At 44.2% G+C, this 25871-nt stretch overlaps 2 protein-coding genes and 1 non-coding gene across 3 annotated transcripts; 1 reads left to right on the plus strand and 2 right to left on the minus strand.

The window, feature by feature from the left end:
* Positions 1-891: 891 nt before the first annotated feature.
* LOC118774412 (kinesin-like protein KIF12) lies at positions 892-11827 on the minus strand. The gene is made up of 16 exons (XM_036523758.1): positions 11707-11827; positions 11249-11427; positions 6262-6383; positions 5483-5558; positions 5146-5280; positions 4890-5025; positions 4652-4743; positions 4037-4178; positions 3713-3831; positions 3510-3614; positions 3178-3254; positions 2430-2537; positions 2012-2147; positions 1713-1784; positions 1335-1439; positions 892-1026 (listed from the first exon to the last, which is right to left on the minus strand). Exons 1-16 carry the CDS (start codon positions 11825-11827, stop codon positions 892-894), a joined length of 1860 nt encoding a protein of 619 aa, XP_036379651.1.
* On the minus strand, positions 9056-9129 carry trnat-agu. The gene has a single exon. It is a non-coding gene; the product is annotated as a tRNA-Thr (tRNA).
* Positions 11828-15743: 3916 nt separating the features above from the next.
* aldh3a2b (aldehyde dehydrogenase 3 family, member A2b) lies at positions 15744-25500 on the plus strand. Its single transcript, XM_036524043.1, has 11 exons — positions 15744-15970; positions 16955-17124; positions 17326-17557; positions 18809-18894; positions 19668-19876; positions 20414-20531; positions 20851-20992; positions 21569-21735; positions 22794-22893; positions 23310-23548; positions 24632-25500. Exons 2-11 carry the CDS (start codon positions 16963-16965, stop codon positions 24644-24646), a joined length of 1470 nt encoding a protein of 489 aa, XP_036379936.1. The 5' UTR covers positions 15744-15970; positions 16955-16962; the 3' UTR covers positions 24647-25500.
* Positions 25501-25871: the final 371 nt, after the last annotated feature.

Here is a 25871-nt window from a genome sequence, read left to right on the forward strand (position 1 = left end):
TATGCAATGTTCAGATCCCCTGCGTCTTTTCCACTGTAACGAATCAAATAAGAATCACCTGTCAGGTTCTTTGCACATCTGTGTTGCTAAATACTCTTTTATCTATTAAACTTAGCAGTCTATACAAGAGCAATAGCTGAGATTATATCAGCATAAATATTACATGTAAACAGATCTGATTTAAGTCGTATGATCTTAGATGGAGATTAAGTTAAGTTTGAGTTTGGTGAGGAGTCTGTATTCACTGCATTGTGACCCCCCCCCCCCCTTTTTACACACATACACACAAAACCACACGCACACACACACACACACACACACACACACTGCTTACCTCTCCTCCCCACCTCAGACCGTGACCTGAAGGACCTCAGTGGAGCATGGAGAGGTGGGGCACTGGGGGCCACTCTGCCCTGGGACCTTGGAGGATGGGTCCCCCTGACCTGGAGTGGCTGGGAGCTGGAATCCCTCGTCTCCTGGAACTGCTCTTCATACCCAATACACTCCAGTTGGCTCCTAGTATGCATACAATCAAACACACATGTGCAAACACACAAAGGTAAACACACACACATACACACAAACACACGTAAACACACATGTATGCACAAACACATGCACTTGCAAACAAACATATATGTGGAAACACTCACACACATACGCGAACACATGAATGTGCAAACACACATACACAAAGACATACTCACAAACATGCATATGCATACACACACACACACACACACACTCATACACACACATACACACACATGTGTGCAAACAAACATCCATGCAAAACACACACACACAAACATTCATATATACACATTGGTACTTCAATCTGTGGTGCAGAAGTGATTCAGTGAAAGCTATGACTCAATACTGGAAGTAGACTCACTTCAAATTGCGTACTGTAACTGATTCAGGATCTGGCTCATGGCTATGGTGACCTGGCCAGACCATGGTGCCCTCCACAGGGAGCTTGGTGTTAAGGCTGGAGGTTAGGGTTGGAAGGAGAGGAACTGCCCCCTGCAGGCAGAGAGAGATAACGGCCTGTCAGTGTGAAGAGGTAAGGAACAGCATCTCTCTGATATGTCCCCAGCATATTGTGCTGAGAGTTCAGCCACTTGTCTGCTGATCCCACATCAGCGGGGACTGAGGCTGAGACAATGAGGCTGCAGTGCAAGTCTGACAGTAGCTATACAGCACGTTTCTCAGGCTAATGTTGCTTCATGCTGCTATATTTTTATATCAGCATTTGATCATATGTTTCAAGATTAGTCCATTTAATTTGTGAACATACCTTCCATGGATAAATGACCCCCTAGGATTCTCACCTTTCTGCACTTCCTAGCTGCACAGGCCAGCTCTCGATGAGGCAGGGCCCCATAGGGCCCACTGTCCTCCAATCCACAGCATCCCGTTAGCTGGTGGGTGCAATTCTGCAGTCACCCCCAAAAACACGACAGCGTGGTTCTTATCTTACTCAGTGAGAGCATGTCCCAACAATTCTTTCCCTCCCTCTCTTTCCCTCTCCCTCTTTGAGTTCCTTTTTTCCCCTCTATACCCTCCCCTCTCTGTATGACCAAGGTTGGGTATTCCGGGTTGAAGCTCAAAAGTAGGGAGCTATGTGGATGATTGAAACTCACCTGTAAGGTGCTGTTTGGGTGGTTGAAGCTCACCTGTAAGGTGCTGTTTGGGTGGTTGAAGCTCACCTGTAAGGTGCTGTCAGAGGAAGAATAACAGGAGTGGAGAACAGGGTTCCAGGAACAGAGGCAGCGTTGCACCTGGAAAAGAGTGCAGGGAGACAGGACCTCTGAATCGTCAGAACAGTGTGGTGAGAGCTCTGGATCTGAGGGCAGCAGTGTGGAGTGGTGGTGGTTGTCATTAATAGTAGTGTATTAAAAATGACCTAGAACATTAGAAGCCTTGAAAGAAACATCTGAATCCCCTCCTGTTTTGAGGAAAATGATCCTTATGAGGTAGACAGGGGTGGGGGGAAGAGGTCACTCACGGGCAGAGAGGGGTGGCTGAGAGGAGGCAGGAAGGTAGGGGGGTGATGGGCATAGTGGAGGCTAGTGCCATTGCCCCAACCCTGGAGTGAAACATTGGAGTGGCAGCAGTCAGTGTTTGGGGAACTGGAGATAAGCCTGTGGGGCACACAAAGGAACGGGGCATCAGACCCAAAAGCACTCACTCTGGATCAACTAAATTAACTCTGAGAACCCCAGTAATGTTATACAAACCCTCAATCAACCAACTCCAAAAATTCTCATAATGTTACACAATTATTGCTGAAATGTTGGAAACCAGTGGCTCCAATCATAAGGTGGTAGTGTATGTTTAAAGTCATTAAGGTTAGGATTGGAACACAGACCAGAAACCTGTGGGCCTTAAGTGGACACCACAGATCAACACCTAAGTTCTGCTACCTCCTCAGTTCCTCCAGTTTGTACATCAGCCGAGTGTTTTCCTGTGACAGGAGCTCCCTCTGTTGGTTGGAGGACTCCTGACTGTCAATCAGCGTCTTCTTGTCCTGCCTGTACAGACACACAGAGCACCCACTAAACTATGTGTCATCGCTCATTATTAACAATAATCATAGTTATATGTAGGTGACTCTTTAATTTGCATTTGACAGTTTACATCCTCTACTTACTGCAATTTGCCATTCTCCAAAATGAGCCCCTGTAGTAAGCTCCCCAGACAGACTTCAGAACACGAGGAGCCTGTCCTTGTCATGTTTACTGTAACCGGCTCAGTGCTGCCTCCTACAGGTGAGATGGGGAGAAACAGCTGGATGACACCAATGCAATATGTTTGCTTCTGCTTGCACTAACTGTTCATGAATGCATGCTAATCAGTGTGCATACAGCATGTCATGTCTCCAGACACTCTCAGCGAGTGAATTTAGCAAGTCAAAGATGAGTTAAATCCAAACACCAATATCTTCCACTGAGCTAGTTTCGCTGTGTTTCCATAGTGACTCTGAAGAGCCGGCTTGGAAACCTAAAGGAAACATGGTCATTGCCTTGACTGCTTTTATTAGCATCAGTCACGTGCGTGAAACACTGTCAGAGAGACGTGTGGGCACAAGACATCAAGGAAAGAAAACTCATACTCCCAGAAGGCTTTGTGCTCGGAGCTGGTGTCTCGACCGCTTTGAATGAGGAGACTTGCTGCCGTAGCAGCAGGTTCTCCCTGCGGAGCAGGTGAACCTCACGCTGTAGGCTCCCCACCTGCTTTTCTCTGTGGTCCTGAAACAAAGGAGGAGCCCCAGCCTCAGGGTCAGTCATCATCAGGCCTTAAACACACATTGTTACATTTATAAAGGCAGATATAGGCATAATTAAAATTAAACACTGAACTGTACTGAAATTGTGAAATTTGAACTGAAATTGATTTTATTCCAATTGAAACTGAAAACTAAATCTGATATTGGAGCAGTATTGTAATGATTAGTCAAATATTTTCCGATTTCATGCCAGGGCGTAGTGGGGAATATCTTTCACCTGTTTGGCTATAGGCCAGTTTCTGATTTTCCTCGCCCTGCTGGAGTAATGCAGGGTGTTCAGAGTCTCCTGGAGGTTGGCAGCAGTAGGAGACACACAAGCAATCTGTGACAAAAACACACACACACACACACCTTATGGTTTTTATTTATGGTGTTGTACACATTAGGCATATTGTCTTCAGTGAAAAATAACTTTCCCACCATGAGAGTGACACCAGCTCCTCCCAGCGAATCAGAGAGCAGCTTTGTGAGTTTGCTGTCGCGGTAGGGGATGTGCCTGTCCCTCGCCTTTGTGTCCACCAGGGCAGCAATGCACTTTCCTGTGTGCGGGGGGACAGAGAACATGAACAGTGGTGAACACAGGAGAGCTGGATCTGAAGCTGTAGCCATTTCCCCCTTGTGGCAGTAGAGTGAGGCTTCATGATGGCTGGAGCCCCCATGTGCAATCAATCAGTAAGTCATACGAACCAATCATTGCTCTCCATCCCAAAACCCCTTGAATTGTTTGGTCATCGTGTGACCTACCCAGTGCAAGCAGGCTGCGGTTGATGTTGCCAGCCTCCTCCAGAAGCTCCTCCTTCGAGCCAGTGTCCCTAACGCGCTCACTCCCTGCCAGGTCCACCAAGCTCAGCTTCCCATGAGTAACCCCGCCCCTTTCTGTTCCAGCCTGGGGGAGACACACCCACATCAGGCAAGTGAGAGCAGCACAGCGGCATCAAAAACATCCTCTACAACAGGTCATCTGAACACAGGGTGCCGTAGTAAACTGGGTCCAGCTTTACGAAAGGTGTCGTCAAACAAAATTTACAAGTCTAAAGGTAAATAGAAGCAGAGCTGGTACCCAGTTGGTGCAGAGTTGTTTTATTACTTGGCATTAGCAGACCACACATGGCCCACACTGACAGCTCCACCTTTACCGTACATGATTAGATGCGTTGCATTACCATCTACACTATCTACTGCTCCTCAGCCATTGGTCCATCTTCCAAGCTACCCATTGGCTAGTCACTTTGCTCCCCTAACAAGTTCTCCTCACAGGACCCAGTTACACAAGCATACGAGCTTCATAGGTACAGCGGAGCTTTAAAATGGCCTGCACTACCTAATGAAACAGCCCTGACAGTCAGAACAGAGGCTCACGGTTTTGCTCTTGATGTAGAGGGTCAGGATGGTATGACCGCGGCTGGACCGCTCGTTCTGCCGATGTGCGGAGGTGTGCCGGTTCTGCAGGCCTGGAACAGAGACACGCTGCTCAAAAGGAAGGCCGGCACGCACAAACACAATCACCCTGCACATTCACATTCAGCAACTCGGCAGAAGCAAAGAACATCCTGCTCAAACAGAAGGGTGTGCAGGGGAGTGAAGCTGGCACACCCACCTCCCTCCAGGAGTTTCATGAAGCCGTCCAGACTGTGGAACTCCACCACAGACAGGCTCTCCACACGGAACCCACGGGTTCTGCTCCCTCGTACCACCAGGGAGCGAGGCGGCCATGGGTTCAGGAGGTCTTGAACCTGCAGTGTGGAGAACTAGAACCCTCAGGACCCTGCAGTTGGAACCCATGTGTACGTGCTGTTCTGTGCCCCTGCTATAGCTGTCACAACCCTTGACCTCCTACCCCTGACCTGGCTCACCTGCTCATTGTAGATCTCCAGGTAGGAGGCACAAAGGGTGACCTGACTGTCAGCGATGCTCACTTGACCCAACAAATAGGACAGAGACCTTTGAATCAAGCCATACAAATGGGGCTCCTGTGAACCATCCCGGAGCTGCAAGTACGAGAAAGGGAACATCAACAGATACCCTGAACTCTGCACTGTTCAGAATTTCTCATCACCTAGCCGATTTACACCCTTCCAGACAGCTGCTTAATTCAGACGGCTAAAAGGTAAGGTAGACAGAACCCCACTGCTCTCCAGGGACCAGGATAGGGAACATCTGGATTTGTCTGTCTCAGTGAAGGAACTCTACCAAAGAGTGTGGTCCTGAGATGGTGTAGGTCTTCCCAGAGCCAGTCTGGCCAAATGCAAACACTGTACAGGAGTACCTGCAAAACAAACCACATGGTCTCAGGTGTTATTCAACATCACTAAAGTGGATACACCTGGTATTGCAGGGCCGACCGCCTTCGCAGAGGTTATAACTGCAAGTTCAGGAACTGCTTTCTCAGGTCAAGTAGACATCTATTGTGTTGTGATCTAAACTTGAGGTTTAAACCCTGGTTACGGTTGTTGCAGCTAGCTGGACGGATTTAAGAAATAACTTTCAACAAGCAGATTGACTCTTTGACTCTGAGGGGTTTGATGACCCCTCAGATCAATGGCTCAAATTAACCAATTAATGTCTGAACTGGAGCAAGGACAAGAATCACCTGTATCTCCAATGGCTCCACTGCAATAGTGCTACCTGTGGTCTCTACAAGCAGGATGTGCCACCCAGTGCTTCAGATCAGTGCAATAAAGCAACTGCAAACCTGATAATTCACTCAATTCACTCAAATTAATTCACTCCTACTGTGGGCTCTGGTTACTTTTTGCCTTTGACAACAGATCTAAGATCAGCTTGCCTGTCCCCCCCCCCCCCCCCCCCCCCCCCCCCCCCCCCCCCCCCCCCCCGTCCTAACCCAACCATTTAGAGTATTACTTTGATTCTTATCCAGATTCAGTAGCCAATGGTCATGAATAGCCTACACCAGACTGTGGGGTTTGAAGCTCCTAATACAGCCAAGTTTCCAAGGATTCCCCTCTCACCCCTGGATAGCCATGTCCACAAGCCTCTTTACACCACAGTCCTCAAAGACGTCCTCCTGCGACGTCTCTGGGCCCAGGATCACGTCGAAGGAGAAGGCCCGCTCCTTACCTGCATGGCTCACCTGTGTGAGGGAGGAAGGGGCAGGATGGTTTAGAAAAGGGGAGGGGCCTGATCCCTAACCCTGCCCACTAGCTCCCCAGCAGGAAGCTTTCTGCAGTGTTAACCTTCCCCTCCTATTGTGTACACTTTCATTCATGTTGTATAGATATATTTACATGAATTTCTCATTTTGAAGGTGATCCATAATGCCACACCAATCACTGTTTCACACATGTTTCAGTGAACGCCAGCATACACAGTGACACAGCAGCCCCATTCTGATACTCCACCAGAGGCGCTTGAAGACCTAGAGCTGATTCCTCACCAGTATGTTGTGCTGATCAGGACTGATCAGGACTGCATCCTGCTCTGCTCGCTGCACCTCAGCCCCACCCAGAGGTCTCACCCTGTACACACACATATATACAAACAAACACGTGTGTGTGTGCACATACAAACACACACATACAAGCACACATAATTACACACATATACACACACATGCACACATACAAGCACACGCAGAGATATACCCATATATATACACACATGCACACATAAATACACACAGAACCACATACACATGTGAAAAAAACACAGACACACAAGCATGTTCATACACACACAGAAATAGAAATGATGTATTGCTTCAATTTATGAAGTGTCACTGTTAAGGCCACTTTAGGCATAAAATATGAATGCATTCATTCTTAAAAAAGACCATTTTAACGCTGAGTCTCTTATAATGGGCATGCTTAAATTTCAGGTATTGTCAACTGCAGATGATTTCAGACATATGAAACAAAATAGTAACATTGTGATTTTTTTTACAGGTGAATCCCAAATCGTTTATTCCTGGATTTTTCTGTACATTTTATAGGATAGTATTTAAGATTCAGCCAACCACAGTGGGGAAGTACAGAGATCTTAAGTGTACCTGACTGCTACTGTGACATTGCAACCCTCCTGTTTCCCAGTGATCATCGGCTTTTTGCTTTCATCTGTCTGCCTGAGAGAGACAGACGGGAGGAGAGACGGAGGGGAAGACAGAGTCAGGGGGAATTATGGAGATAGACAGAGAGAAAGAATGAGAGAGACAACAGATGATTTCACAAACAAGAGCTGAGCCCCAATCTGTTATTCATTCAATCCTCCATGGCAGCTGAACAGATACAGGAACTTTTAAACTCACAGAGCAGCAAAAGGAAAATATCAGTGGAACCACTAATGGTCGTGGGATTACATCTCCCAGCTGCATTAAACTAAAGCTACAGCTCTTTGCGGAAACACTCACATAAAAGTGTTACCACATGCACAGAGAGGTCATGTCAATTGTCCTTCAAAACACCAATGTGCCAAAGCATTCACAGAAATGTGGTCCCATAAATATCCTGGTTCATTTAGTTATGAATGTGGATGTGTATTGTATATGTTCAGTGAAATACCATGCATGTGAACAGGTCATTGAAGACTGAAGAACAGACGACAGATGTCAGGTGCTTACCTTTTTGAATGGCGGTGAGACATCGGGTCAGATGGAACTTTGTGATGTTCTAAAGGACCTCTCCCTCTCCTCTCTTTGTGCTTGCACACCCTATTTTCCCTCAGTCACTTTTTCTCCAAATAACTTCCTGGTCCTGGCTCAAAGCAGACACCTCTATGACCTCACAATCCATTGAAACGCTGAGGGAGGTCAGTGCTTTATGCTACCACATTTTACCCTTACAGTGCCAGGTAGAACCAGCAGGGCTGGGACTGCCGTCACGTTGACATAGTCTTCAGTGGATATGAGAGGATTTCCTTACAGCTCTTAGCACTTAGGGTGAGGTACCCCTGACTGAGGCTGACAATACTAGCACTTCACTTCGTCTTGAAACCTCTTCATGTCAGTCTGGAATATATTCAGTTAGACCATGCTATTCTGAGCAGTTCTGTAACTCTTACAAAGATACCTGCATGTGAAACACCAATGTTTCATGGTTTCTGCCCAATGTGGATGTGTCCGACTCTAGAGGGGTTAACCAGAGGAATAACTTCATGGTGACGTTTACTGTACTTATTCTCATTGTGGTTAGACATTCAACCTTGACAAACAGGGTCACTTATTAACTTTAACCCACTTTGGCATTCTTGTATCAAGGAAAAACAAGGAATTTATGGTAAAATTTTCTTGCTCCAGTATATTTGTTTTAAATTAGAAATATGTGTGAGGCAGTTGTTATGCTGTGCAATGTCCCATGCGTTCCTTGTCATTACTCAGTATCGTCTCAACACAAAGACTGAAATGCTATTGCAATAACCAGAAACATGCAAACTAGACCTGGGACGAAAAAAACCCCGTTAAATCTGTTAAATAAAAATACAGTAATTAACTATCAAGGAATTGTCATTTTTCAGCAGAGACAGACAGACCTAAAAACAGGTTTTGTAAGTGTTTAATATTATACTGTGACTGAATGTATTTGCTTCTAAAGTTATTTTATATTAATTTTATATAAATATGAATATATTAATATATTCAATATTAATGCTGCAGTAAGGTTGAGTTACTTTGGTTTATACAACATAACACGCTTGCTTCCAGTTATTCACATGAGTTTTCCGTGCCCAAAGGCGGACGTTGTATTGAGAATGGATCACAGCTGTCAGACTCACAAATGTGACTCTAAACATATAATGCTAGTGGTTAGTAAAAGGCACCGCTGGGATTCGAACCCAGGATCTCCTGTTTACTAGACAGGCGCTTTAACCAACTAAGCCACGGCGCCGGATGAAAACCACACCTGCTACGTAACACTATGTTCCCGGCGAAATCTCTTTTAACTTTTCTGTACTTAAAAGCAAGGATTTGATACATATACGATTGGATTAGAATGTGTTGTTTTGATTCTGAGGTCAGATAAATTCGCATTCGCAAACGCATACAAGCCGTGCATGAACAGCAAGTTTCTACTTTGTAGCTTTACAATAATATAACCGCTGCCTTCACTTTTAATTCAGTTTTAATTAGTTTTCCCTCAGTCAACTGTAACCCATGAAAATCCGTAGTGAAATACCTGGCCAACAACATCGAAAGTGATGCCGTACCTATCTTTTGTTTCAGTAGTAAACTGAAACAATGAATGATGAGATTTGTACTTTGGTAGAACGGTTCATTACGGTACTTTATCAACGTTGTTGTCGATCAACCAAGGACGCCCACAAATCTCCGTGGTGGAACTTTCACTGATATCCTTCACTGTAGCATCGAACAGTGAGGACAACAATTCACCACTAGGGGTCACGCAAACACACGTTGTGAAATATACTCATCATTACACATATTTTGAGTAAACTGATCAGCTGTTTCATATTATAATAAACATCCTCTACCATGATATTTCTTGTGTTTTTGAATAACAAAAACAGATTTTGAAGAAGTGCTACTATATGCAGGATTATGCAATATTTTATAATTAAAATGTAAAAGATCTCAGTACAGTCACACTAAAATTTTGTGTGACACTGAAGAGCAGGTTGCACCACCATCCAAATATTATCAACAATGTCCTAGTCTTTTTCCACAACTTTATTGTGAGGTTACAATAATTCCATTACATTTAGCTAGTACACCACATTTTTCCTGCACTCTCAGAGTGCCAGCATTGAAATAAACATTTCACCCTATTTTAATTGGTTATTAATATTAATCTCACCAAATAACCAAGCCACCCTACATAAGGCGCTTGCTCAGTAAATAAATAATGAACTGGAATTGTACTAATTTTACTTTACAACAATACTATTTAACTCCATCAAAGCAAATAATCCATTAAAGCAGCAGAAAATTCAAGATCAGTCAAACTGAAGTCCTTGTAGTTTTGGGAACACAGGTCAGTAATGTCATCGCCTGTCTCAACTCGATGACTCCCCCAGTCTGCCTGGTGGTGGTACTGCAGTTGTTGGTGGTAGGTAGGCACAGTTTGGTCAGCCTCGCTGTAACTGGACACCCTGGTGTTCATCTGTTGCTGATTGTAGCAGACACTGCCACCCACTCCTGCAGATGCATGAAGATTGCTGCCGCCAGTGCCACAAGGGGCAGCAACCCAATACGGCATATCCTGTTGCTGCATGGTGTTTTCAAACCACAAGGTGGTGCTGTTCGGAGACCTCCTTTTATCAGGGCACTCTGGTGGTAGGCTGGGACTCAGGCTGGCAGGCAAACTGCCCATAGCCAGATGAGCTGGCACTGGAGAGGTGGATGCCGACACACAGAGTGGTTGTTCGTCCACCCCCCAACCCTGAGAAACCATGGAGGGCTCAGGCAAATTGGGAGAGGGGTAGTGGGGTGGCAGGGGGGTGGCAGGTTTTAATCCAGGCCTTTGAGCTGTAGGAGCTGCAGCCATGGAACCTACAGCCTGCTTCTTGCTTCTGAAATGACGTGCACGGCGATTCTGGAACCAAACCTGTGAAGACAGTAAGGGACAGAGCTTTGTTCACTCCTCTCTCAGACTCATGGAAAATATGTCTTTCTACCTGGTACATTTCAACACACATGGACGTGGATTGGATTATATCAATGTCAACCGGTCAGTCCTGAGGACAACAAACTCTGCCCCACTCCAGTCTGCATTACAAAACACTGCACCATTTATTTACTCAACTCAATTAACTAGATCAAATGGTAAAACACGAATAGGCAAATCCAAGGTCACAGATGTGTCTGGGCCTTTTTCCATCCAAGTGCTTAATCAGAGTCATTGGTGCAGGTGACTGTGTGCTGGCCGTGCTCAGCAATTCAAATGTGCATGGTCCCCAGCACTCGTCACATAATAACTGATCTAGTTGTGCGATTAAGAGAGTGGATGGGACAAAAACATCTCTGGCACGGACCCTGCGTGGACTCACCTGTATCTTGGACTCGGGGAGGCCGGTGATGGCGGCCAACGTCTCCTTCAGTTGGACGTCGGGGTAGTGCGTGAGGGCGAAGGCCCTCTCCAGGTCACACAGCTGCCCTTTGCTGAAGGTGGTGCGCTTCCTGCGTCTCTGAGCCTGGACAAAGACGCCTCGCAGACCGCCCTGGCAGCCTGGACACAGCACAGAGAGAACACAGCACAAGGTCATACTGAGTCCAGCAAACAGGCACCTCCAAACCCTTGAACTCTGTAATGATCTGTGGTCAGTGGGTCATCTCAGAAAGATATGTCCAGTGTTGCACCCCCCTTCGCTACAGTACTCAGTGCTGATCTGGGGCCGGTGGAGCTTCACAAAAAGACACGTCCACAGCACTGCACCCCTGTTCGCTACAGTACTAATCTGGAAGAAAGAAATTCTGTTGAAATAGCGTATATACATAAACCCCTTACCTTTGCTGGAGTCGATTGCTTGGTCGTTCTTCAGTTCAGGACTTAGAGATACGGTACAGTGCTTTGGAAAGAATGCGTTAATTTCGCCGTTGTACCACGCATAATCCAACCTGTGCTCCATTTTTATAAGTTTTGCCGAGAGATGCGTTGTATCCAAGAACGCTGACAATGTGTTGCACTTGCAGGTCCTGACGTTTTTTATACCCCGCTATTCCGGCGCAATCCCCCCGTGACACCTCCCACCTCCATGTCCTTCCCGGCAGCTGCTAACTATGCGTCGGGCCACACCTCAACGCGGCTTTGAAGTGATTCCTGTCAGACAATGTCGGGTACTTAACGAGGTGGCTGTTTGATCCCAATTGGCTCGTAATTGTCTGCTTTGCCGTAAAGCTGAACGTGCCTCACGCCTGGCTTGTGTTTTCAGGGTGATGGTAGCATGCATGGTGGTGATGGAGGTACGGCAGGAACTGACCACGACTCGAGTCTGTGGCATATCCTTTCAGACCTTTCAACCCCCCACCACCCACAGACTCAAAAAACACACGAGGTCAATTGTATATTGTAGGGTCGATGCCTCTTGTGATGTGGCACCGGAACGTGGCCGATTTTTTTCCTCCTCACCTGGAGATTTTTTTCTGCTGTAAAATCTCGGATAGGTCTAGTTGATAATGGCCCATATCTTATAAAATTATTCTAGGACAAGCAGTGTCACGTAGATCTTTATAATAATCATCGTCTACACGTCACAAAATGTGTACAAAAAGTACAGCGTCTGTGAATTGATGAGGAATTTGTTGATGGGCAATTTGTTCTTCTTTTTGAGTGCATGGAAAATTGAGAGAACTCATACAATTGTCAGGATTCTGCATTATTTGTGTGTGTGTGTGTGTTTGAGTGTGTTCCAACTCTGCTCCCACTCTATGGAAAATGATGAATAAATCTGAAAATATGTTACTTTTACATGTAAATGTTTCGCAGACGTACAAAGATATAACGGCTTGCTCACCATTAAGACAGGAACTCAGATGCGATGAAAACCACAAAAACAGACAACGTTCGGTTCACAATGCTGAATAGGAATTAATATAATAATAATAATAATAATAATAATAATAATAATAATAATAATAATAAACTTGGTAAAACACAACTCAATCATATGTCTGTCACACCAGACCAACTGCCTCCAGCTAGGCATATGTGTCATTATTATTATTATTATTTCTATAAAGGACGATGCAGTAATGTTCCAACTATTATGTCTATCCATATTAATAAAAATGACAGACGCTTCTGGGAAAAAGAGATGACAATATAATGAGAATATAAGGGTTTGAAAGAGATAAGTGAACTTGACAAAAACTTGAAGATTGCTTAGATGGCGCTCAAAAACTAAAAGTGGTTTAGATATTAGGTTAACATATTAGGAAACATTTCAGCGTATTAAAATATGTTATTCTGTGTTATGACTTAATTCAATAGCCTACGGAAAGCTGCGGTTCGCCACAGAACATATGTATCCAATACTTCTTTGTAAATCATACAAATCAAGTCCAAGCGTTAAAATAAGGATAGCAACAGTCGATGGAACGAGGGATTATGTCGATTTTCTTTTTTAATACCGTGTCTTCTTTGCAAGAGAATTGTCTTTGCTGTGGCCATTTGCATGACTCAAAACTTAAAAGCAACACCTGGCTCGTGCAAAGAGCAGGTAACTGCCGCCATTAACGGTTTATAATGGCGTCATTTACTGTATTCAGCTTATTGTCTGGAGACACTTTGTCGCTTATTCCTGTTCTCTTATTACTGAGTCAGTGCCAAATAAAACCTGTCCCCATTATAATAAACTAATCATTCTACAAAAAAATTGCGAAAAGAAGTGCTTTTTTCAGATCGCCGCCAGAGCGCTCTCCTACGCGGGTCACGGGTCGTTTTTCCAGTTTTGCCGATTTGCAGCTCTTTTCTTAATTTAAATGTAAAATATGTACTGTTCAATATGCACATTTGCCTTTTCCCTACTTTTTCATAATGTTCCCCACTCTATCAAACCTTTTGTAGCCTATTACACTACTTGCACTAAAATGGTTGAATAAAATGATGAGAATGGCTGGAATGCTTAAAATTAGTTTGATTTTTTTATTCTAGTTACCTCCCTATTATGTTTTATGTACAACTTTGACAATGTACCATGGCAATGTAAAATAAACCCAGCTAACAACGGTATATAAACAGATTGAAATACATCATTAGATGTAACGGGTTAAAATTCAACTAAGGTAGACCTGTTGTTGTCCACAGTACTATTTACCATTACTGACATACTCCCAAAGAGCCAGGCAGAGCGATCTGGCCCTCCTAAGAAAAAATTTGGGGAATCCTGGTCGAGGTTATCTCAACCGGAGAATGCAACACCGACGCGCCTCGTATCATCCCTTTGTTCCCCCCAAAAAATCTAATTCTGTAGAAATATTGGGTGCACACAATAACGGGTGCTGGAATGGTAACAGTCCACTTCTCCAGATTCCCACAAAACTTTAAACATATGTGAGAAAATAGAGTACACTGTGTAGCAGTGGGGGTTTCTGTTAAATAAGGAACATTTATGAAGGAACACATCAATTGCGAAGGCTGTGAGCGGCTAATAGATACACCAGTTGACTCAGGCGAAAATGACGTGGTGTTAAGAACTGTCGAATTTCTCCCCTTTGCAATACACAAACACCAGTTTGCTTTTATGTGTTTGTCATGCAGAACACTTCCTTTCAACGCAGGACTTTGTTGTCCCTCCTGAGCTAAAGGATGCCCCTCAAATTCATCCTCACAGTGTAAGCTAAATATTAACTGGAGACTTTGGACACTTCTTAGACTCAAGAGTTACTGATTAGATTTTACCATCCTGAATGCATTTGGAGGTGAATTTGGATTGTGTGCTATGACACCAGCTGCCAGAAATAATATGAAAACTGCAATAACTTGATTCGCATGAAATTTCATAAATACAGGGAATGCTTCCAATTTGAATTTATAGTTCTACCAGCTATCGCTCCTTAATTAGTAACGCGCTCCTACACACGGGCCAGTCGCGCTGATAAAGTAATCAATCACCGAATGCATTTTTGAGTCACTGGAATTTGTAGCTGTGCTACTTGCAGACAAAAGCTCTAGAATTTTCCGTGGGCCCTGGGAATTACTGTGTTATATTGTTATGCAAAACAAGCTCTTAATATCACATTCGTCGGTTAACTATAACCCAGCTACCAGTAGGCCTATTGGTATGCCTACATATACACAGTGCCAGTCAAAAGTTTGGACACACCTGATTATAAGATAATGGGAAACATACATTCATAGACATTTTGATCTAAATACTTATGCTTAAATGCTTGAAATTAGTTTCTTAGACAAAAATATACATTGTGAAGTTCATGCATGTGTATGCATTGTGAAGTTCATGCATGACTTTCCAAAAAATATTATTAAAAAATATTTTTTTTCTGGCCACTTTTAAGAATCAAAATATAAGGCAGATTTGATTAACACTTTTTTCGTATATTTTTTTTTCATAATTCTACTTGTGTTATTTTACAGTTTTGGTGTCTTTACTACTTTACTATATACTCTGTGTGTGTGTGTGTGTGTGTGTGTGTGTGTGTGTGTGTGTGTGTGTGTGTGTGTGTGTGTGTGTGTGTGTGTGGCAGCACCAGAGACGCAGTGGGGAATCGAACCAGAGGGGGAATTGCCAGGGTTAAAACACAAAAAGGCTTAAAGGGCAAACGGCTTAAATCTCAGAGCACAGGGAGTATCATTAAACCGGCATTTTGTAAATTATTATATGCAGTCATTGAGACTTGCAATTATTTTCAAAATGAAACAACTGGCTGTGAAATTATACGCCCACTCTTATCCATCACATGTAAGCACTTACTGCCAGGTCCTGCCACAGCTACATAACGTTGTTTAAAATATCCGGAACTTGTTTCGAGTGACACGCCAAGTGACCAACCCCCAAGCTTGAACTGAACAAGATGGCCGTTCGAGGTCCAGTGGCGATGTTACTTCTCTTATTACAGTATTGTTAACGGAACAGTTTTGCCTGTGGGTGTCTGCAGATGGTTCGTAAGCAACACAGATTTTGACGTTACAGGAGTCATCTCGCGTTCGCCTGTACAAAACTTAGCTCAGAGTTTTAGCAAATAACGCGTCAGCTAAGCCGTGCGAGGCTGCAACATTTCGGTTCCAAATTCAGACCAAGCAGTATTCTAAGGTAAGAATGAACATAGTCCTTTTGATAACTAAATTTGGCTAGATATTTAGCAAGGTGGCTGGCTAACGTTACGTTTTGTAATTATTGGCTGCGACAGCAATGGACAAACGTCGGTAACTAACTGTATGATTCAAGACTGTTTAAGTATCATCGGTGTCCAAATAGAATTGCTAGCATTTCTGGATGAATTGTTGGCTGAGAACAGTTGACTCGAAGCGCAGCTACGTGAATGCAAGCTTGTAATGCTGTTAGCTAGCTAGGTAGAATTGCATGGACGTGCGATTGACAGCCAGTTATTGTTGAATATAAATGTTATGCATTAATGTTAGCTGCAATTCTGCAACTGTCTGTTTTGTCGGTTTTTCTATTTTTGTGCCTGCTAGCTACATCCATTCCACTACCTTTTCATTGAATGTCAACTACCGCGAATTATAAGTAAAATTAACACAGCTACCCACGGATAACTTCATCTTATCCGTTACTTGCTGTTTGTATTGTGGAATTAAAGTTGTGTTATTCCACCGCACGGCTTTCATGGCTAGTAATGCTAGTAATGTACCGTCTGCATCATATCGAAATAGCTATTGGACTACTTAAAACAGTTCTCGTACACTTGCTTGCTACATTTTTGTAGCTTGTCATTACGCTTCATTCTAGCTAGCTAGAATATAACGGACACGACACACCTATCTGGTGAATGATGTTAGCAGAATAAATTTCGCTGTCTGAAACACATGAGTTAGGTGAGTCACTTGATCAATAACCTTGCATTGTTCTGACGGCTCGGCTAGAAGTAGGCGTATTTGCAAAGTAGGTTGTTGGGTATATCTTTGCCTTTGGCAGCAGGCCAACAAGTTAAGACCTGGGGATGAACGCTTAAGTCGATATACTGTAGGTGAAAAAAGTAGTTAAACGTGTTAGACCTATGGTTAACTTGAATATAGCGGGTGCGCTACAACTGACGTTGCTTCGCCCTCTTGCCAGTTGGAACTATGTCACCAGAACAGCAGGCAGTGGAGACGGCAAGGAAGGCCTTCCTCACGGGCAGGTCTAAGCCCCTGGAGTACAGAATCACTCAGCTGAAGTCACTACAGCGTTTCATCGTGGAGAGGCAGAAGGACATCAACGCCGCTCTCAAGAAAGACCTCAACAAGGTAAACATAGATGGCCGCAGGCCAGATTTGGCTGTATTTCTATGGAGGTTCGTGGAGCCTCTGAACGACCACTTAATTAGGCAAGCGTGAACTTGCCGCGATGTTTTCGCGCAGTCTCCCACCACATTCCGAATGTTTGAGAGACAGGTGGAGTCGAATGTCTCCCAGCTGAAGGTGTGTGCGCATGTGTGTCACGTGCAGAGCGAGCTTGGAACGCCCTTGTACGAAACTTTGGGCCTGGAGGGGGAGATTTTGTTAGCGGTGAACAAGCTGGCGGAGTGGGCGGCGCCTCGGCCGGTGGAGAAGAACCTGCTCACCCTCTCGGACCAGGTGTTTATCCAGCCGGAGCCCCTGGGAGTGGTGCTCATCATCGGGGCCTGGAACTATCCCTGGGCCGTCACCATCCAGCCCCTCATAGGGGCCATCGCTGCAGGTGCGTTTGGGCACCCTCTTCAGGACAAAAGTGTATATTACACTAACTTTCAGATGGAGGGGTATGTCTTCAGGGCTGCTGCCCTGGACCTCAATAGAAGGAGGTGCTTCCTTTGTCACGCTAGCCTTAATTGTAGCTATTTACTGATAATTTAGTACTCATAGCAAGCTGAATGAAATGGACAATCTAGCTATAAGAGGAAGCACACCAATGAGTAAAAAAAAAACAACTACTAACAGGTAACATTGTGGGATATGCTAGCCCAGACTGTAAAATGTTATGACTAATGTGTGGAGTTTAAGTAGTGTATTTTAGCTTTGACGTGCTCCACTAATAGAAACGATAAGATCAGAAATCAAATTTACCGGCCCCCCATTTTTATCAGTGACCTTTTGATCATCCATTTGATCATTGCATAACACTTCTGTTGCCAACAAGTCAAGGACACTGCCTGATTGGGGAGTGGATTTGCAGTCTGCCTTTTGTACCTTCAGAGGCTCTCCCTCTTACACCCTCTGTGTGTGAGCAGAGTTGCGTCCTTAGGGAAGTACAGCATGATTGCTAAAGTTACTGCCTCTACCTGAGAGCCAGTTCAGTAAAGAGAAGTGCAGCTTGAGGTATTCAGCTCTGCTTGCTGTGGGTGGTGGACAGCTGTGTGATCTGGCCTAGACCCATCAATGGCCAATGGCATTAATTAGTTAGTGGCCAACTGGCTGCTCCATGGTCCTTTTTATACCAGCATACCTGAAAGAGGATAAGTGTATTTAGTGAGGGAGGGGTGTTGCATAACTCCAGGGCAAGTATAGAACAGCTGACAACAGCAGCAAACCGTTTTACCACAGGCTTCTCCAACACTTCCCCAAAGTGTGCACAAACTGAAAGGGAGACAATAAAGTGTAAGAATCATCCTGCCCTTCCCCTCCAAGCAGCACGTCTCTATAGTTACTTCATATGCTGGTATTGTGTAATTAGGGTATAAGTGGTTAAATCGGTAACCTTTGTAAGTCGCTCTGGATAAGAGCATCTGCTAAGTGATAATAAAATAAAGTAATGTAGAGTGGTTTATCAGTTCAGATAGGGGTTAGCATGATAGCAGCAGTGGAATGTTCCGGGTCAGTGAAATCCTTCAGTCTGGTTGATTGGAAAGATTATGTTTGCAGGCATGGTGCTAACAGCTGTATGTATGTGTATATACAGCACATAGGGATATTGTATAATTGGATAAATGGATAATGTATAATCCCTCTGTAGGTAATGCTGCTGTGGTGAAACCGTCAGAAGTTAGTGCTCACACCTCCAAAGTGATGGAGGAGCTGCTCCCCCTTTACTTAGACAAGGTAAGCCCCCTAACCCACAAACCCCAAATTGCATGTGGACAAGATAAACCTCCTCTCTCTTTGCCTTGATGAAGTAATCAATCCCCAGATTTTACCCAGGCAAGGTAACCCCATTACTGATCACTGCGCAAGCACCTGTCTGTTCCTAAAATTGCCCTGTACAACTTTGTGTATATTTACATGACTTCAGGTAGTTGTACCTGTTTAAGGCTACTGTGTGTCTCAGTTTAAGCTATAGTGTATAGGTTCTGAATTCTTCAAGGCATACACCGCTAAGCTTGCTATGCAGGTTGCCTAGCTACTTGGTGTGGGGCTGTTGCTGGGCAACAACATGTGGAGCCACTTTTGGCATATGTACATTCCATGAAATTCAATTGCCATATAAAGGACAATATGTGTCAATGACAACGTAAGTTTCTTTAGACAATTATAACAACTTACTATAGTGGTCATGGTATTATGTGGCTATTTATACATAGCCTGTTACAGAAACTGTACATACATATATATAAGCACACATACAAACATGAAGTACAGTCCTTTTATTTGTGCCGCCATTAAAGAGTTTTGACGGGACTTGGAAGATTTACATGCTCTTTGATAGGAACTCTTTAGCAGCTAATACCACATTCATTGGCAGTATAAATTTACTCTCCAAACAAAAATGAGACAGATGATCCATTATAGTGCATCTGTTTGGCTCACTGTCAGCAAAGGTATAGTGCAAAAGGTCACTATGATGTCATGGCATGTGTGATGTCACTGTGTTTTAGGAGATGTACCCGGTGGTGACAGGTGGCATCCCAGAGACACAGGAGCTGCTGAGGCAACGCTTTGACCACATCTTCTACACGGGGAACAGCACCGTGGGAAAACTGGTGATGGAGGCGGCTTCACGCCACCTCACCCCCGTCACCCTGGAGCTGGGGGGCAAGAGCCCCTGCTACATCGACAAGGACTGCGACCTGTCCATCGCCTGCCGGTCAGCTGATGGCACTATGTTACTCTGCATTACGCTGTATTACCCAACATTACATTACGTGAACCCACACTATGGCTTGTTAGAGTGGGGGGGTACATTACATTACATTATAACATTATAACACTATTATTACATTATTCTTCATGAAGCATTACATAGTTTAATATTGTCTACTCACATTTCATTCACATGCATACTGAAACACCTCATAGCAGCACCTGGGCCCAAGCAGGGAATCAAACCCACAGCCTTTGGATAAACTGGCTCAGTGCCATGAATGTGTAGTTACATTATTATTTTTACATTTTAATTAGCTTTGCAATTAAACTTCAATAAATGTTATATTAAGTGATGTTTGTATGTGTAATATTAAATCTTTTTTTTTACCATGGAAGTCATATAGGCTTGGGAAGTGTGTAGGTGCCATTGTCAGGTTCTGGATGATAAGCAGGTGGATATTAACCAGGTTAAGCTGTACATAGCTCCCAGAATGCAGTTCTCAGGTTCTCCCATCATCCTCTGTGCTCCTGTCTCCAGCCGGATCACCTGGGGCAAGTTCACAAACTGTGGCCAGACCTGCATCGCCCCCGACTACATCCTCTGTGAGCCCAGCATCCAGGACCGAGTGATTGAGGAGATCCGCAAGAGCATCAAGGTCAGGAACACACATCACCCCAGCCCCAGTCTCCTTGCACTAGCAATGTGCTGATTTTAGAATGTATTAAGGTAAGGTTTGATCACTTATGTTTAAGTAATTTTATCGACTGCTGGTAAAACCTCTTCAAAAGTTTTTTTAAAAGTTTAAAAATTTCAACAAAAAGTTCCAAAAATGTTTGGAATTAATTAGTTTATTTCAGGGGTTGATTGTCTGAAGCTCAGTGCTCTTATTAGTTAAAAGGCATGTGAAGATTTAAAAACCTTTGATTTAAAATTTTAATTGTTCTTCTCTCTGTCTTTTGCATGCACTGCTTTAGGAGTTCTACACCGAAGACCCCAAGGCCTGCGAGGACTACGGACGCATCATCAACCAGAGACACTTTAAGAGGGTGATGGCCATGATGGCAGACAGTACAACAGCTGTAGGGGGAGACCATGACGAGTCGCAGTGCTACATCGGTACGCTGAGTGAATAACAGCCTGTGGCTGTGTCAGCAGTCTGTTTGAGAGTGAATACAAAAATAGGTGACTGCTTCCTTTTGATTTTGATTGGTCCTTTAATGTGGACAATTGAAAGGGAAAAAAACAACAGAAAGTCAAGTATGGTGTTCTGTGTGGGTGTGTGTGTGCCTGCGTGCATTCTTTTGTGTATTCTGTGCATGTGTGTTGGGGTTTACTCAACTCAATCACTCAATTAGGCAATGCCATGTGTGGTACTGCCTTGCACCATTTGGCAGTTTAATAACGAAGTAAATTTTGTTCTATGGCATTTAGCAGCTGAGTTGACAATAATCCACCACACCCCCTCCTTGCCGCTCCCACCCCTACATCCGCTTTCTAATGTCCATGCAGGATTATAGAGGTTGACATGGCTCTCTTATCTGAGTTCACCAACGCTCGAGACCGGTTTGAGAATCAAATGTTCTAGAACCAATCATTGAATCACAACAACATGAAGCTGCAGCTTGCTTATGTATTTATTATTATTTATTATTTATTAGTGGTCTGTTTTAATGATTACCCTGTCCCTCCCAGCTCCCACAGTTCTGAGGGATGTGAAGCCAGATGCCAAGGTGATGCAGGAGGAGATCTTTGGCCCCCTGTTGCCCATACTGACGGTGAGCGGGTTGGACGAGGCCATCCGCTTCATCAACGACCGAGAGAAGCCCCTGGCCCTCTATATCTTCTCTCCTGATAACAAGGTAAAACTGACAAACGACAAGGTGACACAGGTGCTCGCACACACACACACACACACACACACACACACACACACACAAGAAGGTTAAATATTATATTCCCTGTACAGTAAGGTAACACGTGTACATAGTAAGGCTACGGTTGACAATGTATCATTTGTGCACGACAAGCTGACACTTGTACAATGTAAGGTTATACTCAGTTTACTCAATAATGACACTCTCTCGCACGGCAAGCACACACTGGCACATGCTAATGACAATGGGGCGACAGGGGGACTTGAGTCACACAAACGCTAGACCCTCATTCCGCTGATAGAATACAATCTGTTAGTGTCCTGCTATTAATAACCTCTACTGTGCCCCTTTCCAGGGCGTTGATCCTATAGCCTTTGGGCTACATGCCCAGCTCCACACCCCCTCCACCATCCACTGGCACACATGAGTAAATAACCCTCTCTGCAAATGGCTCAGATATTAACACATGGAGGCATTTGCTCAGCAAACAAACCAGTGAATTACACCAAGTCTGGCCAGCTCTCTTGTGTGCTGAACCATCTGTTAGGACGTGTGACAAGCTGTGCAATTTGATTAGCAGGAAAATATTACATGAAGAGCATAAAGTTCTCTCTGTGGCTCCAAGTAAGACACAAAAGGAGATAATACTAACCACTGCTACTGACCATAACTACTACCACTAATACAGCTGGGTTTTTACTGAAGCTGAAGCCCTATTCTACACCATCACACCTCACTTAAGGAAATTCATACTGCACTTTTTTATTGCCATCAGGACATGACTTCTGTAACTCAATAATAGTTAAGCACTTACCTAATACAGGTAGGGAAAAAAATCCACTTTGTATGAAAGGTATTATTAATATTATAAGGGGGTACAATAGCAATACACAAGAACCTCTCTGAAAGTACTCTGCTTAACACCAAGTGTCCCACAGAAATACAAAGTAAATATAGCTCACTGCAGTGGTGCGTCTCTGTGTTACACGGTTCGGTGGAAAAGCCCACTGCTTGGCACAAGCAGTTTGCTCTCTCTCCCCCAGCTGATCAAGCAGGTTATAGCCGAGACGTCCAGCGGTGGAGTGCTGGCCAACGACTGTCTGGTGCACTACTCTGTCAGTGCTCTGCCCTTCGGAGGAGTGGGTGAGTTTGGGGCCTTCCTGTGCTCTGTGATAACTCTGTACAGTGGAGGAGTGGAGTAGAGTTAGGGCCCCTCTATGGTTAATCATAAGGTTCTGTATGAGTAGTCTTTGTCATAAGCCCCTCCACATGCAGGGACAGTGACAGCTCCATTGTTAGAAAGGGCAGATGCTTTGTCTTTAGTTATATATAGTTTATCTTTAGTAATTTTTTTAGTTGCTCACTAATCATGTACTGTTATTGTACATTTTTCTATGCTTGTGTTCATGTATTTTTAATAGTTTTTGTGCATTAATCATCCTTGTTTAGAGGGGGTCGTCTAACTAAATTGGTCTGGCAAATGATAGCTTGTCTCTTCATATACTATACAGTGCAGTTAGCCATTTGTCCTAAAATTTGTGATTTGGCCCCCCCTACAGGTAATAGTGGGATGGGCTGTTACCATGGGAAACACAGCTTTGACCAACTGAGCCACCTGCGGGGCTGTCTCATTAAGTCCCTGGGCATGGAGGGGGTCAACAATATGCGGTACCCCCCCCACACGGCCAAGAAGCTGGGCTGGGCCCGGTTCTTCATCCTGAAGCAAGTGGACCTTGGCCGCGTGGGCCGCATGGCGCTGTTCTCCCTGCTCATCGTGATCGCCGCTGCCGTGCTCCAGGTGAGAGCGCCAGGTGTTCCAGATGCAGAGTCGGCTGATGTCTGTCTCCGGGTCCATGGGAGGGTGGGGCAGAGTGCGTTCTGTAGTTTAAAAAAAGGAGCACGAAGTTTTCACAGATGGATGGAGGTAAAACGGCGCTGATGCGGTTCCACTCTTCATGTCCAGCAGGCTTGGGGCCTAAAGCTAAGATGAAGGAGAGATAGTTACAGAGGCAGCAGCCCTGTAGCCACCATCAGAGCCCTAACTCAGAGCCACTGGGGCTGATAGCCTGCGGGCTTCCTTCTCTGTGTTTTTCAGGGTATTATGGTGCTGTGACTCACAGCAGTTCAGGGAGGTAGGCCTCTCGTGCCCTGGAGCCAAGGGGTGACAGCCGGGCTTAGGGTGGCGTTATCAGCCTATTTTGAATTGAAGATTTTGAAGTGAATTTAAGGACTAATCCTAAACATCCTTTTTTGATGTTGTGTTTGATTACATGATTGATGCATTCTGTCTTCTTAAAGGTACGTGGTGCTGGTCTGGATTGTAGAGTGAAAGCTTCACAAACCCTCCTTTGTCTAAGAGGGACAAAATGCACCGTGTTTCTCTGGAAATCTGATCTCAAAATGGCCGAGTTAATGATCCATCCTGTTCCAGCTCCCCTCTACCAAAGCAGCTCTTTTGTAGTCTTTATACCATTGTGCATTTTGTGCTGTTTAATTATACAGCCTGTATTCACTTAACATTGGAAGGACCCTGGTTGGCTCCTTAAGGTAGAGCAGTCATGGTGTGACAGAGGTATTATAAAATGCCGGTCAGATATAAGTGCAGCCAGAGAGTACACCTTATACTTGTAACATTTTTCTATTTCTCTACCACAGTGCAGCACTACAGCTACCATTTGTGTTTCCAAAAGTGCTTAATTTGTTTGATGAAAGTCTAATAAAGTGAGGTGCATTCAGATTCTAAGGAAGAATAACAACAGCACAAAATATCGATATCTCAGAATGATTTGAATGCCTCTGCACCGGGAGTGTAAATGTTACCTGTTGTAGTGTTGGGGTGATGTTTGCTCAGTTCTGATTGGTGGGCTTCTTTGTTTTGCAGAGGTATCTGCAGTGAAGCTGCAGTAGAACTGCGCAGATGGATGTCCTTGTGAGTTGCTGGGGCAGATACGGGTCTCGCCTGCGCAGTGGAAAGATTGGGGACCAGCTGCTGCCTTAATTACACTAACCTTTCGGAAAAAACAAGAGCAGAAGAGCTCAACAATCTTTTGAAGTGCATAGTTTTTTACCATTATTTGCCATGCTGCAAATGGCTGAGGACTTATGATCTGCTGGTAATTTTCAATGTGTACTAATTTGTCATGTAATCAGTGGTTACCTTATATGTGGCACCACAGCGAGTACATTATTTGCATTAACCTGTTAGTTGAGGTTTATCATGTATTTTTAAAGCCATTTATTTCCATTATACTCCTAATGGATTTGGTTTTAATGAAGGAAACAAACAGGGCTAATAGCCTGATGGTTTTTTTGTAATGCTTTTTGCATTATGGTGGTTAATAGCGTTACAGCAAGGACACTGTATGAAGTCACGCAACAATGGTGTCATCACATTTCAAAGCTCTGGTTCCCTGATGAAATGTGCTCAGCTAGCCTGGCTGACTTCCTGTCATGAGACTGGAGGACTTCCACTCGTCGTGCCAAAGTTCCTCCAGTCATCATTCTGGAGGTCTTCCCATAATCGCCAGTCAGGGAGCATGTCATCAGAGCACTGGAATCAGTGCATAATGAAGGACTGCAATGAATGAGAATCAGGTCAAGTCTTCCAACTGAAGAAAACCAAGCTTTTCACAGTAGATGGCTGTGCGATTTCAAACCTGCTGTCATGTAGCATGTACAAGGTGTATCATAATATGCCAGAGGAACTTTTTAAGCTAGGCAGTATGTCGCCTTTTGAATAATGCTCCCATTGTCTTGACATTGGATGTTTGATAGATTTCTTTACTTTGTGGTGATGAAACTTTCTGTTGTTTTACAGGAACAATGAAGTGTCTCTAAAACTCATTAATTTATAGATTTTACAATATTTTAATTCAGTTTGTATTTTATTCCAATAAAATTTTAGTCCTTCAAATCTGGACCTGTGGTGTATTTTTTTCCCGTTTTCCAGTTTGTAAGGCAGAGTCCCATCGGGATGAGCCCAGAGTTAGTCTGTGACTGTGTGTGTCTGTATGTCTGTGTGCCCGTGCATGTGCATTTGTGTGTGTCTGTACGTGAGTGTGTGTGTGTCTGAGAAAGAGTATACAGTATGTGTGTATGCAGGTGAGTGTGTCGGTGTTTGT

This window comes from Megalops cyprinoides, chromosome 3 (assembly GCF_013368585.1).
Source record: "Megalops cyprinoides isolate fMegCyp1 chromosome 3, fMegCyp1.pri, whole genome shotgun sequence".
Classification (NCBI taxonomy): Eukaryota; Metazoa; Chordata; class Actinopteri; order Elopiformes; family Megalopidae; genus Megalops; species Megalops cyprinoides.

What these genes read in the sequence shown, in the direction of transcription:
- LOC118774412 (XM_036523758.1), bottom strand. Translation starts at nt 11,827, where the DNA reads ATGGAGCACAGGTTGGATTATGCGTGGTACAACGGCGAAATTAACGCA. An exon ending in AGCAATCGACTCCAGCAAAG is followed by an intron (nt 11,428 to 11,706) that starts GTAAGGGGTTTA and finishes TGCTGTGTCCAG; the next exon opens with GCTGCCAGGGCGGTCTGCGA. An exon ending in CAGCTAGGAAGTGCAGAAAG is followed by an intron (nt 1,027 to 1,334) that starts GTGAGAATCCTA and finishes CTCTGCCTGCAG; the next exon opens with GGGGCAGTTCCTCTCCTTCC.
- aldh3a2b (XM_036524043.1), top strand. Translation starts at nt 16,963, where the DNA reads ATGTCACCAGAACAGCAGGCAGTGGAGACGGCAAGGAAGGCCTTCCTC. An exon ending in TCAAGAAAGACCTCAACAAG is followed by an intron (nt 17,125 to 17,325) that starts GTAAACATAGAT and finishes TGTCACGTGCAG; the next exon opens with AGCGAGCTTGGAACGCCCTT. An exon ending in AGATCCGCAAGAGCATCAAG is followed by an intron (nt 20,532 to 20,850) that starts GTCAGGAACACA and finishes GCACTGCTTTAG; the next exon opens with GAGTTCTACACCGAAGACCC.